Source organism: Centropristis striata, chromosome 6 (genome assembly GCF_030273125.1).
Source record: "Centropristis striata isolate RG_2023a ecotype Rhode Island chromosome 6, C.striata_1.0, whole genome shotgun sequence".
Lineage (NCBI taxonomy): Eukaryota > Metazoa > Chordata > Actinopteri > Perciformes > Serranidae > Centropristis > Centropristis striata.
Genome location: NC_081522.1, coordinates 7,145,669 through 7,164,210, shown reverse-complemented (window position 1 = coordinate 7,164,210; position 18,542 = coordinate 7,145,669). Strand labels below are relative to the sequence as shown.

Below are 18,542 nucleotides of genomic sequence, written 5' to 3'. Positions count from 1 at the left end.
ATAAATATTTAAAGGAAACAGAACGCAGATTAATAGTGGAGACTATTTTTTATTGTACTTCATGTTACTAACTTACTATAGCTGTCGGCAAAGTGCACAGATATATTGTCTTCCAAAGCACAACAATTACAATACAGGGACAGGATATTTTATCATTTTAATATTTGGTCTTCTGTATTTAAGGGTTGTAACTCCACACCTCTCAGAGAGCCATTTTCTTCAGACAAGTCTGCCCGCTCTCTCCTCCCAGCCCATTAAACTCAGACAGAGACCACGGTTGATTTAAATGTCTGCTGATAGAGCTTTGGCTGCTCTGGTTTGAAGAACTTTAATTCAAAGTGCTCTCAAATCATGTAGTTCCAAGTCTGTTAAAAATGCAAGTTAACCTAACAGGATATTTTAATTTGCTCCAGGGTTGTTACTGAGCTTAGCGAGCCCTAGAATCAGTTGTTAAGTTTTAAATTATTCATCAGAACAACTGTTTAAAATGACACCACACCATCATTGTTTTTTATTTTCACCAAGTCCTCCTCCTCCACTTTCCCTAAGGCAGAGGGAATCAAAGCCAAATCTCATTAGAAGGTTTGAAACATGCCGATGTGAAACGCAACCTGCTGGTAAACACAGCCATCTCCTGCTGAAGGAGAGGCTGGCTGCTGTGTTTGGAGCATCCCAGGGAGGAGAACAGAAGCCAGCAACATGCAGATTTTAACCCAATTTTTTGTAAGAAACCCTGCAAAGTCTTAAAATCGTTATTTTCAATGTGCAGTATCATTGATTTCTTAGACATCCAAGGGCAGAGATATCTTATCACAAGTACAGTTCACATCAAATAACGTTGACTCCTCAAAATGATGTAAGCTGCATGTCTTAATAGAAGTATAAAGTACAGTATTGCCTCTGATTTCCCACCAGTGATCAAGGATAGTGTACAAGATGCAGCGCTGGAGATAATCAAACATAATCACTCTTGCTTTGGCAGCAGCCCTTGAAGTTATTCTATCTGTTGCTGCATCAATGATCTGCTCAGTTAGAGGATGCCCTGTGCAGGCCTCTGCTCTGTCTTTGATATCCCCACCCTGCGTCTGGGTTTGTTAAGCAGTCAGATGAGGCAATTTTGCCTTTCATCTTCCTTTTCTCCAATTTCATTTTTAGCTGTCAGTACTTAATTAATGTTTTCGCAGCAATTTTTCAACCTTCACTGCCGATGACAGAGATGCTGTGCGGCTATTTACATTATCAACTCGTTTCATGAAGCCAGACCTTTGCTTCTAGTCTGTATTCTGAGCCGTGTGACAGGAACCTGATGTGGCATTTGGGAAAAAGGCGTCAGCCATCATCATCATAGGGTGTGCTGCATATAAGCACTGATGCTATCATGAAAGTAGTTTGGGGTTATAATATACAAGAATATTAGAAATGTGTCATGCTGAAGCACTTGGCCCTCTCCTTCGTAAAGTGATTGGCTGGCTTGAATGAGAGATCATTTTCATAAATCCACTGATTACTTGTCCCTATGTATTGAGCTCTTGAGTGAATCTAAAGGCAATCGAATGAGCTGCACAAACACCAAAGACTTACAGCAAGGATTTAGTTCATTTTAACAAGAAACTGGCTACTGTGGCAAGTGCTACTCTAACATCCAAGGTGATTGTAACTCATGCAATATGCATGAGAGGTGAGTGTTCAATTGAAGCAAATCAATATTCTAAAAGTGAAAGAAACACAGCAGATATGAAGGGCGTATATGTCTCTGAGTTTATTCACGGAGGAGTGTATGATGAAATCTGTGGGTAACTGCTCCGTCCACACACAACCTTTGTAAAATTAAGTTCATCCAGTACAACCAGATCAGGTACAAGATTGAGAATCTTCTGAGCTGCCTTGGATGGGGAGGAAAACGTTGGCTTCCATTAATGGTCCTGCACTAAAAATGGAGTGTCCCAGTTTGTTTTATCATTACAGCACATTCACAAGGTTCAAAATGGAAAAAGTCTCGACAACTGCACAAACAGTTTTTTTTTCTCTTTTCTTTTGTTTTTTTTGTCCCAGGACTCAATGCATAGGATTATACAGTTAGAATACAGTATTTCAACATGTTTTACAAAGATTTATATGGTATAGGAAACAAGAAATAAAAATAATAACTGCACAGCAGTAAGAAAAGTCATTTGTCGAGTATAGATAGTCATTTATCGTACACACCGTGGAATAGCTTAGAAACACAGGGCAAAAAAATGAACACCATTGGAACAATTTTGCGCTATATTCAGTCTACATAAGGACACCCTTTTGATTTGAAACTAATTTAGAAATGCCAGACATTTTCAAGGGAAACCCAAATCACATTGGCCACATTGTTTTACACATTTATTCATTTTGGCCTTTTGCCTTAGCCACCAAAGTCCTACTAAGCACACGCCACGGACACCCAAAGGAAATGCACACATCAAAATTGCAACCGTAAAAGAAATCATACTGAAATGTCTTCAGCCTATTGGCACGCACATGGCTGCAGCAGGGCATCTAGCATTTTAGACAGCACACATAATATCACAAGTCCAAATACATTGCTGTGTCTATAGCACTATCGTCATCATAATCACCTACAGTAGGTTACCAATAGAATAATTTAGAAACAATATATATGTATCATCCTATTCAATAAGGCACATTTTTGGTTAAAGAAAGGCTCTGAAAGAAGCTTCTTGCATCAACTCTGTCAGTGAGAGAGGAGTTAGCAGTAAACAACAGCGGAGACAAGGATGGAGTCTGCAGTCGGCATGCAATTAAGATCAAAAGGCTCTCCTGCTGATTCCATTATACAGAGTGCCACTCTGCACTGCGCTGAGTGGGCAGTGCCAAGTGCTGTTGGTCGGGATGCCAGGGTGCCATGCTGAGACAGCAGGCAGGCAGACAGGCTCGAGGTCTGTGCAAACCTCTTACTAGCCAAGGCAGGAATCGTTAACATTCTGGGGTCTCTGGAGCTCGTTATGCTCTGTCATCTACACACATCCGTGATCAGATACAGGGAGTACAATTAAATCATCTGTCAACAGCAAAACCTACAATTTAGGGATAAAGCGTGGTGGCGTTTAATGGACCAAGAAATATCAAACCCTCATTCCTACCCTGTCGACACCTCGGCTCTGACACTGACATATCAACATCTCAATTACTATAACAATTATGTACATGATTGATTCTGACCTCCCCAATGTCACACAAAGGCTAAAACCACTGTTATTTGTTCAAACATACCATTTAAGTACCAACTGCATCTCTGGCAGGTCATTAACATCAGTAATAGGCTATTTCATAGCTTTAGAGGCAGAATGCTTGATGACTATTTGGAACATTATAAGAGTAATACTAAAAAAAATGGCACTAAAAAAACCCCACTAACAATGCATGAATTTGGAAATTTCTCGAACATATTGCTGATTTGCTACTGTATGTGAATACATTTGATAAGCTAACGTGACTGTCAAATGCGGCTCATAATATTCTGACATTATTGCAGGGCTAACATGAGTGACATGGCTCCATGGCAGAATGAAGTTGCTTCTTGCTGACACTTAAAGAGTTTTATAGGACAGAAAAAAAACCTGGAAACCGTTATCAACTGAAATGTCTTAAAAAAAAAAAACTTTTGAAATGTCCTTCTGTGCTTTATTTGGAGTGGAATGTATCATGGCACTGTACAATAAAGGGAGACAGACTGTGCTATTATCGATTTCCACGAGCACAAATGGCGATCCAGCTTGAAGCAAATCTGAGTCAAAAGCAACTAATTTAACTCAAACATTTCTGAAACTACTGGTGACCTGTCGTTCATATGAGCCTGTACATTGCTAGATTACCCAGTGTCCTTGTGAGGACCCTTTGGTCTCTGTCAAACAGCTCTGTGAGAGTGCAGGCTCCAGTGTGTCACTGGGTACGGGGGACTTAAATGACAGAAAGCAGGCGTCCCATCGCCCTCACGCCTGACAGTAGGCATCCTGTGTGTGCACACACATTCCCACACATTCACACACACTCAAGTTTAGCAACGCGCTCTTGTTCACATGTTGCACTTCACACAGACATCTACGCACACACAGGCTAATAAAAACACTATCCGCACCACAAGGTGATCCATTTAAAAAGATAATATTTTTTCCTTATAAAGCTTTCCGCATAAAGACTGCACAATAAAAAAAATATATAATACAATTCTTAAAACCTTTTCTACACAGAAAGAAATTGAACATCTGATTATCGCCTGTGCCAGTGCTCCACAGAGGGCTTAATTCTCAGAGAGAGGTCTACCGCACTGCATTGTGGGAGCAATATTCAGTGAAGCATGAGTGAGCGCGCAGACCTTTAAGGTTTGGCAAGTGAGCTTTAAGGCGTACCTATGACAGTGTAACCCATCATTTTCCTCCTCTTTTTGCTCTCTATCTGCATTTCATTAGTCCCTGTTACTCCACAGCACAGAAAATTGTCCCAGGGCCAAGTTGTACGATATACACGACCAAGAGCCCCCTCTCACCTTTTCTTATTTCCATGTTTTATTCTCCAAAAAAAAGAAATAAGCCCCTGTAGTCACTGGCGGTATCCTACCATTCACCCCCCTCCCTCCTTCCCTCCCTCCACTCGTGGGTTAGAGATCAGTCACTTTGTTTTCCAGGGCGGCTGCTATCTGCTGGAGCCGCAGGGTCAGCTGTTTACTCTGGGCAGCTGGGTCCTCGTCAAGGGATGCGATGATCTGAAAGAGGGGCGGAAGGAGAGAGGGACAGAAATTGAGGAGAATGAGGGAGAAGTCGGAAATGATAAGCAAAGAGGAAGAGGAGGAAGAATTGGACAGAGGAGGTCAAAAGAGGAATGTTGGAGAAGCGAAGACACAAGGGCAGGGGAGACAGAGAGAGAATGAGCACAGGACAAAGAGGAAGAAAAAGGGCGGAGAGTGGGAGGAGAGAATGGTGTTATTTGACATCAACAGTCACGTCATATAAGCTGTTATTGTTTGCGAGCCACACTTAGGGGAGACTGACAGCCCCATTTGTTTATCCAACTTGTTCATTAGGTTTTGTTTATCCCCTTTTCGTGACCTCAAGTGGCAATGCACAATGGACGCTTAAAAATCAATTCCCAGAGCAATTTTCCAATTCACATCCCACAGAAATGCTTTCAATTAAAATTTCATACAATCACTCTTCTGGCATATCAACAGTGAAGAGAGAAAAAAGGAAAAGCAATAATATAGTGGGCAGTAGTGCATTCAGTGGAATAGCCTCCTTTGGGTGCGATAGGAAAGAGAAGGGCCTCTTACCCCATCATAGTATTTGCTGGCGTACTGGTAAAGCTGATGGAGAGCCACTTGTGTGTTCAGTTTGTCTGTGTGAGACTGGAGAACATAAGTGACAATTTAAAGGTTAGAGGAAATGTAACTTAAGCATAACACCGTAGAGACTTCAGCAAGCAATGTACAGTACTCATGAAGGCAATAAGGCGATAAACAAGAAGACAAACTTTTGCACATAGTCATGCTATTATTAAATTAACCATATTAAAAATATAATCCATATGATTTTCATTAAATAATACACACTTTCTTCAGTAATTGCCACTGAATATATTTACATTCAGAAATGACTTTTCTACAGCTATGTCTATTGTTAGTGGTGGAGCCTTACCCACGCTGTCTATAATTTGCCTACCTATGCACGAGGGATTCACAGGATTACTTCATTTTTTTCTTATATATATATATATAGTCCACACATAGCATATTTATATGTATTATGCTCATTTATCTTATATTTTATTTATGTTATTAATTTATTTGCATTATCTTATGTTTAGATTCTTATTTAGTTTTTTCTTGAATGATCTTTGGTTTTTGGTCTTTTTTTTTAAATTATTTTTTATACAAACTTAATTGCCATTGTTGGAGGGAGCATGAGATTTAAGATTTTCACTGCTAAAAAAAGCACTTCTCTGCAACTGTATATTTGAAAAACAAAGAAGTTTAAATCAAACTTCAAAATCTCACTGACAACAGCCTCACTGTTTAATCCCCTACATCTTTATAAGAACTATATATAAGTTACTGCACATACAAATCAAACTTCTGAATATTTTAAATTTCCAACTCTAGCTAGTTCAGATTAAAAGCACTTAGCTGGAGTTTCTATCTAAATTTTAAACTAATTAAAAAAAAAAAAATTCTGAAAAATCTGCAAGTTAAATGCAAATTAATCATCATTTACATCCACTAGTGTTAGAATATTCTGCATTCCCAGTCAGGGTGTTTTATGTGCAAATTTAAAATGTGCATAAAAACAGGTGCAGATGCACTTAATGAGCCGTAGCTGAAGAGTTGCAGGCTCCCAGCTGCACACCTCCACCTCCTCGACAAGGCAACCAACTCCTGTTTCTGTTCCCTGATGCTGTTGTGAGAAATCCCTCGTGCAGCATGAAATCAGATCGCAGTTGCTTTTGTATTTCTGATTAAGTAGCTGCTGACAGAGTGTTTGTTGCAGTGTTAAACCCCCCTTGCCATTATCACAGTAACAGCCTGATCAACATAAAATAAAATCTTAAGGATTATAACATTAATAGCAGAGCAGTCTATGTGGCATAGACAATAAAAACAGTGTTTCTCACCCGTGACACCTCTGCCAGATGAGTATTCATGTCCTGATCACTGACGGGAACCATCTGCCTGATGCCCTTGTAGTAACTACACACGTGCACACGCACACGCACACGCACACGCACACACACACACACACACACACACACACACACACACACACACACACATTATATAGATAGTGTTACTGACCAATCTTTTAAACAAACATGAAAACACCAAATTGAAAGAATATTAAAAGATGCTAATAGGACTTACTCATCCACCATCTTCTTATATGTGGAGATCTCCTTTGCATAGAGTAGTTTGTTACTTGGAGAGTCCTAGAGACAGAAAGTGGACACAACGGTGAAAACTATGGCACTTTAGATTGATTGACCATTGACATTTCTTCTTCTCCACCTCCTTTTAACTTCTCATCTAATCCACTTTGTTCTTATCTTCTCTGCCTGTTTGTCCATTTTCCCTCTTGCTATTTCACCTCACACCTTCCTCTCATCTCTTTCTCCCTCCTCCTGTTTCCACTCACCCGGCTGAGTTTGTGCTCGCTCTTGGTGCAGGCATCCATGAAGGTCTGGGCGATGACAGAGAGCGAGGCGTCCACCACTTCAGACACGTGTACGTCGAAAGTGAAGTGAGGATTCTTGAGGATGTTCACCCAGAACCGCAGAGGAAGGCTGTACGTGGGGGGAAAATGGCCAAGAAAAGCAGTCCATCATCACAGTTGTTATCGTTGTTATTGCTCCAGAATGGGAGAAAATCTCATCAGCCACATTACATCTATGAATTCATTTGAGTCAGAGACGCATTTCATGTGTGAAAGCACTTGCCAAAGGTGCAATTGAGAGCAGTACAAGATAATAACAGGGATGGAGAAAAGCCTTTCTTCTATGTGTCAGTGTATTCAGAACAATACCCTGGAATGTCAGTTTATATTACTATTTCATATAATACTGACCTCTCTGAGAATTATTGCTTTTAAATGAAAGTGAAATGAAAAATAACCTCAGAAGACTTTTTCCTTAATAATGAAAGGAATCTACGGCAAGCAACAGTCAATGACGTCTTCACAAATGAAAAGTGCTTAGAAATGCTAAAGTTATGCCAGAACTTTGACCTTTCAAGTTCTCAAACAGCCTAACAACTTGGAGCACCGACGAAATATTGTAATGCTCTAGTATGCTCGCTAATTTCACTTCTGAACATGGAAAATGCACGCCCCATAGGCTTCTTTCCAACCTCATGTCAGCTTGCAAATTCATAAGAACGCCCCAAAATACAGTAGTTTCCAAAAAACTCTCCCCCCTGATCGGTAAAAGTGCCCTGCCAGCTGAGACATGAACCGCACACCGTGTAAAATTCAGACTGGTTTGGTAATATCTCCCGGGAAGGCTGCAGTGAGAATACAATAGAAGCATAAAAATAGCAATGTTGCTATAATCACAGAATTAAATTAGCTTGGGACATAATTACCATGTTTGTTTGTTGTTATGCCTCATACACACATTCATATTTAATACATGGCCCTCAGTTGATTTGATAAACAGAACGGGTGGATGAAGAATGTGGTGTGGAGTGTAGTAAGTAATTAAATCGCTCATCTTCTGTCCTTGTGTGGGTGCTCTCTTGCCAGCCTTACGTCAATCACTGGCATCTACATGCAACACGTCGTCTTGTATGCTTGAGCCTTAGCCGACGTGACACTAATTTATGCACTTAAATGTCACATGGGAGAAGGGGGATTGCAAATGCAAACTAAGTGAGCTGAAATTGTGCATTTGTATTCAGCTCTTTCTTGGATAAGTAAGTTTTATTTCTTGGAGAGTCACTGTATCTCGGGCATCGGGATGTGTGGAGATGCTGTGTGTGTTTGTGTGTGTGTGTGTGTGTGTGTGTGTGTTTGTTGGTGGAGATTATAGTTTAAAACTTAAAATTGAGGTACTTTAGTTGAAGATTTCCTTTCATGGAACTTTATTCAACTTTTCAGATGGGAATATTATTCCACTCATTTGACAGATATTGTTATATGTGCAACTAATGCATGTCTTGAACCCAACCCACTCACTCACCACCATCTTTGGAGTAACACCTGAGGAAATTTATGCCACAAATGCAACAAAGTAATAGGAGTGTGCCCTCATAGCACACCGACTCATTCTCATGAGAGATGGATACAAGAGGCATTTACTTGCTTCAGCTCGAGAAAATAAGACATACACTGGGCAGGTCTTACGACAAGTCTATTAAAGTCTATTTATTATTTATTGAATATATAAAAGGAACAGACTCTCTGATATACAGTGCCACCTGACTGATTCTTTTTCCTGTTTAGCTTGTTGTCTTCTGTAATAATGTTTATCCATGGGAGCCTTTTGTTTTATCTACTTACCATTTATTTCTATATATTTTTATTTTATTTTATTTATTCATTTTTTAGGATTATTATTTTATTATGGCACTTTTCATGCTTTATTGATAGTTGATCCACTGGGATACCCTATATTTATTTATTTTTTTATTATTTGTTTATATTAGTAAATTTAGGTATTTTGTTTGTTTATTTATTATCAGCAAATTGAATATATATATTTTATTATATCCCCTAAATTTATATTATTTGGTAATTTGGCTAAATTCATTGTTCTTTCCTTGTGAGTGTCTTGGGGAGGTAGGGAGTGATAAGGGGTTGGTGCAATGCAGTTAATGTCTTTATGAGTTCAGTATGTTTGTGTATAAAGCTTAAAAATACAACATGGTTCCCAACCTTTTATGCTTAAGACAGGACCAAGACAGATATATCAGTTGGCCGATATTATCAGCTGATTTTGGCCTATTACATATATATTTAAGTATCTATCAGTGTCTGCATATTTGCTTTCAGGTATGCACCAAAATTTAAATTTTTACGGAATAAATAATGCAGAAAATTATGCTTGAGATTTAGTAATGGTATCATCATCGTGTAGTTTTTCCAGAATAGACAAATAAAATGTTATTTCCTCTATTCTCCTGAACACGGCTAAAAGCGTCGGTGAAGAAATCGGTGAATAGTTTTTATTGTATTCATGCATATTTTATTTTGTGCGGGCAGTACATTTTACATTTTATTTTATTTATTTTTATCCCATTTTTAATTTATTTTATCTTATTGCATCTTACTGATCTATTGTTTACTACATCTCTTTGTATTGTGTTAAGGTTTCCGAAGTGCTGCACAAACAATAAATACATGTGTTTGCTAAAATTGTGCTATATAAATAAAGGGGATTGGATTGGATTGAAGAGGCAGTAACATGTGGGACTGCATCTCCAAAGACGGTGATGCAGTTGACAATGTAATACAATATATGCACAGTTTATAATAATGCATAATAATGGTTTATATGCTCTAAAATCGGTATCAGCCTCAAAAATCCCATATAGAGCTGGCTCCTAATTTCTTTTTTACTGAAGGATCAGAATACTTCCTCCAGCACTAATTCCAGTTCATACATATTACATTTTGAGAGAAACTATCAGTGTATGCAGGCGTGCAGCGCTCCTACCTATTAGTCTTCCAGATATGGATGGTCTCTTCATCCACATTGTTGTGTTTCAGTGCCTGCTCATCCAGGAAGTCAAAGAAATATTTGACAGCCGGTGGCACCACTGCCCCAGAGCACAGCACACTGCGGAAGAAGTCATCCACAAACTGCTGCAGTGTTCCCTGAAAGGGGCCACAAATAATGTGAGACAGGGCAGAGACAGAGAGCAGAGACAGAAATATCATAGCCCTGAGACATAGCTATTTGCACGCAATGTGAGTGTAGATATTCAGTCTTTTTTCTGAGAGAATTTTAAGCATTTTCTGCCCCATCCCAACACAGAAGTTATCCATTTAGCTTGGCCTTTTGACTGAAACCCATCTTGGAAAAAGCAAAAATTGCTATTTGCCAATGTCAGGGAATTATCAAACGTCTGATTGTGTGAATGAGTCTGTCTTTGTACCTTGACAGAAAGGAGACGCGTTAAATAGATCTCTGTAATGGCTTTGGTCATCGACTTGTCCTTTATGCTTCCTCGTTTAGATTTGATCTCATCCAGTTCGTCCGCCGGTCTCACCAAGTGAAACACCTTGTCATCTTCCAACAGAGCATTCCCTATCGGGGGGGGGGACAACAACACTCTTTCAACAACACTTTCCTGTGAAATAATTCTGCTTCTTATTTATTCATGCACACTCTCTCAGAACATATTCAGATGATGAAAAAAGGGAGGGGGGCTGTCAACAGAATTTGAATGCAGAGAGAATATACAAGTGGAAATGCTAAACAATCAACTTTCTGAAATACACATTAAAAAGACAGAAGATAAAAGTGCATATTATTTCAGCATAATCTCAAAGTGTGCTATACATAAAACAAGATCCATTAGCATGTTAAATGAGAGTGGGGATGTTGACAAAAGCCTTGGGGTAAAGAAACAAAGGCAAGAATTGTATTCTCAAGTTCATACCTGATCTATTCTCATTTCAACAAGTGTGAGTTTATGCGTACAGTATAAGTGTATTTAGAGACACCTACGCTCTTCGTGGTTCTCCTGGTTCTGGTCATAATTGTGCTGAGTGTGGAGCACTCTGGACAAAACTAATGTGGCGTTATCTCGCACCTGCAATGCACATACAAGTCTTTTGTTAGACAGAAAACACACACACACACTCACTTCACACACCTTACATTTAATAGGTACTGTGACTGAGGTCAGCAGTCTCTTTTAGTGCCCCAGAACTAATTCATAATCAATGCAATTGAGTGGACAGCAACAGTGGGTCTTTATTGGGGTATTTACAGGCCATTTTCTTTGGCATTAACCCATTATTGAACCCACAAATACTGTGATTAGCACTTCTCTGACACAACCAATGAATCTAAGGCCGTCCTCTAAGAACAACTGCGAGACATCAGCAAATACAATGAAAAGGAAGGGGAGAACCTCGGAAACAGAGGGGATTTAAGGGCCCGAAAAGCAGAACAAGTGGGGGATTTTTGCGAGTGACCTTTATTTTCCAAGGATCGATACAGTGCCAAGAAGATTTAGTGGCCTTCTGTTGCCATTGACAGCTGACAAGAGCAAACCAAGTCCATGCACTTTCAACCGGCTGGTGGTGCGAAAATAAAAATTGTAGGCATGTTGCTAAACAGAATCTGTCTGACAAAGAAAGTGATGAAAAATGGGTGTAAAGTGCTTTGTTGCATGTTGGATTTTTGGACACAAATAGGTTTACCGCTTATTTACCCCTCACAGTTTTAGTATTAGAGCTCAAAATGGTTTTCTTTTTTGTTTAAGGCTGTAAACATGTTTATTTCTGCTGTAAAGTTGGCCATTTTAACATGTGGGTCTATGGAGTTTGACTCCCTTTCGGAGCCAGCCTCAAGGGGCCATTTTTGGAACTGCAGTTTTCGGCACTTTCATTCTGGCTTCATTTTTCAGCCCCGGAGGTTGCTGCTTAGTCATTTCCAAAAATGTTAAACTATGTCTAGAAGAGCTGACAAGAGATAAGCAGAGATTGCGGTGACATGCAAAAGAAGTCCCCAGCTGGACTTGAACCAGGGACTTAATGATATTACAGTCAGCATCGTGAACCCCTAGGTCACCAGGGCACCCATGCAATTTATTTTTGCCAAGGATGTGAACAGTATACTGCCAGATATTATAATGAAAGCTTGTTATCACCATGCAGGTTAGAAAAAACATGTTTAAATGTCAACACATTGATTCGACTCGTGGTAAATAGTATAGACATTAAACATTTAACAGTTTTGTTCTAATTAGCCTGCAAGACTATCAGTCAAACAAACCATATGATGTCTTATGATGTGTGAATGTGCCCAAGACTTTGATTTCATACACACCACAGCTCAGCCTCTGACTGACACGGCATCAAAAAAAGGCAACCCCATTCACATCAACACACCCACATACAGCTATTTACTTCCCCTCTGCCTCCTCACATCCCTTGCTATTTTCAGTCTTCTTTTATATATTAAAAAAAAGTGTTTCATCAAGACACAAAAATTTCATCAGTACTCACATTGTAGTGTGCCAGAGTGTTGATGCGCTTCCACCTGCCCTCTTTCTGGGAAGTCAAGTCCAGATCTGACAAAATCTGCCCTGTTGATCCAGGGCGCCACTCTGTGGAGCAGGCAGGAAGAGAAAGTCAGTCTCTTTATGCTAGGTCGAGGTGTACTGCAATGTCTGGATTATTTTCACCATACTTCAATGTTTTTTTGTTCTTTCTTTCAAAACGGATTGCATTTGTTTCATCATGGGTCACTATCACCCTGAGGTTATTCCGTAATAATGTGGTCTGAAATAAATCCATCCCACTACCCATACTACTGTCTGCATGTCTCTCTCTCTCTTTCTCCTGAGATCTACTGACACACTTTGTTAATATTGGCTGAAGAAGTGGCAGATCAGTATTTACTGAATCATTAAATCTAATTCTGATCTTGGATTTGCACCCCAACATTTTTAATTTAGAAAAAAACCCAACACCACTGCAGACCTGAGCTCAACACCATCTGTGACATATGATTCATTAACGAGTAACACCAAAATATAAGGGGGGTATCTATCTGATTCACCATGAAAGAAGACGGATTTCTGCTTATCTAAAATGTATAAAGGAATGAGATCTACAGCCTGCGTGGGAATAAAAAATGGCTTTGATGTTGGAAAATGTCTATAGAGCTTTTGCCTTTCAAGTCAGTCCCCAAGGTTTCTGACTACAGTAGTGAGCAAAACTTTGTTTAGGGATGAAGGCTTTCTTCATGCTGCTGACACTGAATAACTTCTAAACCTTGGTGATGCTGTTTTTATTCCACAAACCCACACACAAAGAGAGAGAGAGAGATCATCTTCAAAATAATCCATTAAATTAAGTTGAAATTAAATAAAGGATCAATTATCTATTTAGACTAATGCATTCTGATTTAATTAAAAAAGCATTTCAGCCAGGACTGAAATAGCCTCTCCATTTTGCCTCACCATTGCCTGTAACCCTTTCGGATTCATCATTATTAGAGATTTTCCGCTTCAGCTCATCATCATTTTACAGTAGGTGGCCCTCATTTACTCACCCAGTGTGACACTGTCGACCTTGGGCCGCTGGGAGTACGGCAGGTTCCTGTACACCTGCTCTATGATCTTCTCTTTCACCTGTGAGATGGTGTCACAGCTCAGCACCTTGACGGGCGTCACGTCCGGACCCTCGCCCTGCACCAGCACTTGCAGGGTCTGGCAATTACACAAACACACAAAGGCAAAACACGCATTAAGCACCACATGGTGATACAGCACGATTAAAATATGTATACCTATGCACACAAATGACAAATATGCAGAAATATACAACCGTGGCCAGAGCACCCAGCCACCCACCCACACCGAGTCCCTCTGTCGGGATGTTGTCGTCATGGCAACCAGGCTTCTGTAAGCACACACACTCACACACACTCCGCGGTGACACCTGAGAGGACTCCTGTCACCTTGGCCAGCTAATGACCAAGGCTCAGCGGGAGCAAACTGTGACCCAGCTCACCTCCCACACTCACTCCGTCAGAAATAACTAACTGACCGCTCGACAGACTCAAACAGTGGGGCAGGCAATCCAATAGCAATAGCAACCTCATAAGCCTGTCCTCGTCTTTGAGGTGAATGGGAAGAGCACGCTGTGAATTAGAGCTGATAGGAAACACTGTGTCTGCCTGTGAAATCTAGCTCATCGTGTTTTTTCCTCCTTCTGTAATTCAATCACAGACGGCGATCCATCACGGCAGGAGACGTGTAATTCAGACTAATTTGGTAATTGTCCTCGACAACGCCATTACCCATGGGTCTTTTTATTTGTGCTGACTTTAACAGAAAACAGCTGGGTTCACATTAGCTTCCATTACTGAAACACGATACCAAAGCGAGGCACACAAGCTTTTCCCTGACTTCCATAAGCTGCCCAAATGGAAACAGAGCAGATGCAGGTGCAGGTTGGAAGGTCGAGGAGAGGTTGTGCAGGTGGCTTGTACTCTATACTTGTAGCGACTTGTAGTACTTTCACCTAAGCCAAGCATTTCACCGCTATATTGGAATGTGTCGTTTTCAAGCCGAGAACATTGACACTGAAAATGGATGTCACACAAAAGCGGGCAGTCGCCTGGGGTTTTTTGGGTGGTTACCATGGCAACTGCACTGTGTGTGTGTGTGTGTGTGTTTGTGTCGCTCACCAGGCACAAAACACCATGCAATCTCAAAGCAGTGTGTGTAGTTTCTCTGACATTGAGTTTATGAGCTTCTATGTGACTATGTGTTTCTGTGTGGTCTTTGGTCTTTGTGTGTGTGTGTGTGTGTGTGTGTGTGTGTGTGTGTGTGTGTGTGTGTGTTTGTGTTTCCATCTCACCAGGACAGAGTACTCTACATCGTCGCCCAACAGGCCCGTGTCGTTGAGGGTGTACTTGGCTTTCTTCACTCTGGCGTCCACAGGCCCTTTCTCGATCTGGTGCTTGATGGCTCGGAACAGTTTGTACAAGGGCTCGCCTGCTGAGTCCTAATACACAAACGCACACACACAGACACACACAGACACACACACACACACAGACACACACACACAGACAGACACAGACACAGACACACACACAGACACACAACAACAAAGCCATTAGGAAGTTGTCTCAGATGTTGTCAAGGAGCTAATTGTTGTGATTAGCAGTTTAGAAGACAGATAAATGCACATTATCAATACTGAGCACTAATGAAAGAAATTGAGAAATCCATGCACTGAGCTCATAGTTTAATGCTGTAGAATGGAATTATAGACACTTTCTTTATTAGCCATGTACTATTTTATACATAAATATCATATCATCAATTAATAAATCAAACAATATAAAATACATTATGTTATTATTATATATACATATATGTTAAGGTTATCTTTGACACAAGTGAAGGAAAATGTATGGATGTATTATAGGAACTGGATAGACAAAAAAATGATGCCTATTCAGTCTAATGAGGTAAGGTTTTCCAGAGTCATAATTAACCTTGTTGACAGAGGTCTCGTGTTGACAGTTTAACAGACATCTCTTAAAAAGGTGGAATATGGGGAAAAAAATGCAATACCGCAAGTGGCCCTGGAAAAAAATGGCTGCAAGGCTGAGTTCCATACTATAATACATCCATGGGAAAATGGTATGGGAACATATTAAATCTGATACATTTTAAGTGTTAATAAACTCATATTACCTTCAGAAACTGGTAAAGGCAGATAGACATCCAGTTACACAGCATCCTTTCCACCACTGTCTCTGACCTTGAAAAACACATTAAATCGACTTTTAATATCACTGTAAGAATACAATTGATGCATTCTCTTGTGTAAATGCTTCATGTTAAAGTCCCCCCTCCAGACATGTTTAAAATTATGTAAAAATACTCTCATAACATGGTTTTCTTGCATAAAAAACACTGGAAAAAGTGTCATTAGAGAAAACATTTGATTGATTGAGCAATACATGTTCGAGCCGCCAGATTCACATAAGGAGCCTGTTCTGCACCAAAATCAGCAACTAGCAGATGCATCAGACGGTAAGTGTGGTAAGCATCTTTGATTTGCTTATGTTGTATATTAGTTTGTTGGCTTGTAACTGGCAGTGGCTGACAGTGTTAGTGTTTGTGAAACATACAGTTGCATCTGTGACAATGCTTAATGTACAAACAGTGTGTTTCTCTCTGCTCTGTGGTTTATGGTTTTGACTGGCTTTCAATTATATGGTGTACCTAACAATCTTAACATTTAAATCTCAGGTGTCTCAGAAGTGTGCAGATGTCTCCCACTTCAAAAGAGGAATGTGAAAACACCTTTCTTGTGACAAACATCGCACAGATAGAGTCAAGGTAAAAGTTTTTGAGGGGATTTTTGGGGGGATATAAACATCTAATAGTTTTATATCATGTCAAATTCTGAATCATTTAGCTTAAAACCCTGTAAAAGTAATAACTTATTGGCTAGAATGGATGTTATACTGTCTTACGTGGGCTAATCTGGAGTGTATTAGCATTTGTCTTTACACATTTTGTAATATTTATTTATTCATTATCCGTAACCACTTATCCGAACTTGGGTCGATGCGGGGTGGAGCCCATCCCATTGGGCGAGAGGCAATATTTTGTAATATGTTTTATGTGAAAGTCTGTGCACTGTGCTTGCCAAAAGTTGAATGACAGGTGATATTTATTATAGAACATTTTCATTGTGTTCTCATAAAAATGAAATACTACTTCCATGAGACTGTGCATCTACAAAATGTCAACAAGGGGAATTTCTGCACAGCTTGTCAGTATCAGGATATTATAATTTGAAAATCATGTCAGTGGTCAGTTGACTGATCGTCCATCTGAATGTCACATATCCACTGGTGGCACCCGTTGTTAGCTCCTAGCATGCCTAATTAGATGTCTTGTATATAAGGGGGCTTGTGTTGGCACAATGGCCTAATCAGCATAATGAGCTTCTCCATTGGGGGATAATTAAGATGTGTACTTGCATAACAGCCAGTCACAGCGTGCCTCGGCACAGCAGACAGTTCAGATCACATAACCCCCTCCCCATCAGTGATAAGCGACTGTACTGTCTGACAAGTGGGTCCTGCCGAGGGAGGGGAAGCCGCTGATGTGACCTTGACATGATCATTACAATGACGGAGAAGGTGAAGAACAAAGAACGCAGAAATTGGAGATTCTTTTCTGAAGGATGTTTACTCCAATCAAATTAATCAGCCGAATGTTTACAGACTCTAATACTACACAAGAATTATGAGATGTTGCCAAGGCAGAAACCACTGAGCAATTAATATTACGTAATCTCAGAGAAAAACATTTGCAGTGTTGGCAAGATCCTAAAAATACCAATTAATTTGTTATAATAATAAGTTAGAATGTCATGCCAATCACAACATTATTTTTTAAATATTTCTTTTAAGTAATGCATAGCTAATTTTTGTCATAATTGATCTTTTTCCTCTCGCTGAAAAGGGCCAATTATTAAAATAGAATTGAGGTCAGGTTACATGTTGGCTGCAGGTGATTTACAGTTCAGTTGATGAGCGTTGATCTGCTCAGGATTAAGAGTTGGAGTTTATTCTTACTTATTCTTCTGAAAATCATTATTTTATGAGTAATGCACACTGAAAAAATCATCCTGTTGGAGGATTGTGGCATAAAGCAACTTGCAGAAAGCTAATATAGTAAATGTATTTAAGGCATTAACAAAAAAAGCATGTACCATAAGTTATTTTTAGTCAACGCCCTATTGGTCAAGAGCAGTCGGATGAGATGATGAAGATGATGATGAAAGGGAACAGTGAAAGAATAATCACACAGCACTTTATGCTTGGACTTAGAGGGAAAAACAGAAGGATAAACAGAAGGAGGAGGATTGGAATAGATCAAGAAGCAGTCTGGCTCTCAATTGTGAACTACAGTAGTCTGTGCAAAATTTAACAGAAAACATGGCAACAGAATGAAACAGTCGGCTTCATCTTGAAGTGAATCCCAGTCCTCCTAAAATTGTTAATAATACTGCTGCCAGGGTTTAGATATGGGGTGATTCTGATTATAGAGCTAACATATAAGAACATTAAATTATCTCAGGACACAAGTTGTTCAACAAGACACCCTACAGACATGCTAGCTGCTCTGTGAGGATGTGCTTAGGGGCACTCACATTGGCATGCTAACATGCTCACAATAACTAAGCTAATAATAATAATAAGCATGCTAATATTTGTCAGTATGGACATCAACATTTGCTTTTTAGCCCTAAACGCAAAGTAGAGCTGAGGCTGATGTCATTATGTTGCGAAGC

The 18,542-nt window shown here is 39.7% G+C and overlaps 1 protein-coding gene across 1 annotated transcript in view; it reads right to left on the bottom strand.

The window, feature by feature from the left end:
- Positions 1-1,735: 1,735 nt before the first annotated feature.
- The window catches only part of plxnb2b (plexin b2b), a 126,810-nt gene continuing 110,003 nt past the window's right edge, over positions 1,736-18,542 (bottom strand). Inside the window, exons 26-37 of the mRNA XM_059334581.1 lie at positions 15,923-15,989; positions 15,075-15,221; positions 13,762-13,918; positions 12,711-12,811; positions 11,203-11,287; positions 10,628-10,779; positions 10,186-10,346; positions 7,170-7,317; positions 6,899-6,963; positions 6,652-6,727; positions 5,315-5,389; positions 1,736-4,750 (exon numbers count right to left, since the gene is read on the bottom strand). Of these exons, the coding sequence (XP_059190564.1) occupies positions 4,646-4,750; positions 5,315-5,389; positions 6,652-6,727; positions 6,899-6,963; positions 7,170-7,317; positions 10,186-10,346; positions 10,628-10,779; positions 11,203-11,287; positions 12,711-12,811; positions 13,762-13,918; positions 15,075-15,221; positions 15,923-15,989 (1,339 nt within the window). The 3' untranslated portion in view covers positions 1,736-4,645. The remainder of the gene's footprint in view (positions 4,751-5,314; positions 5,390-6,651; positions 6,728-6,898; positions 6,964-7,169; positions 7,318-10,185; positions 10,347-10,627; positions 10,780-11,202; positions 11,288-12,710; positions 12,812-13,761; positions 13,919-15,074; positions 15,222-15,922; positions 15,990-18,542) is intronic.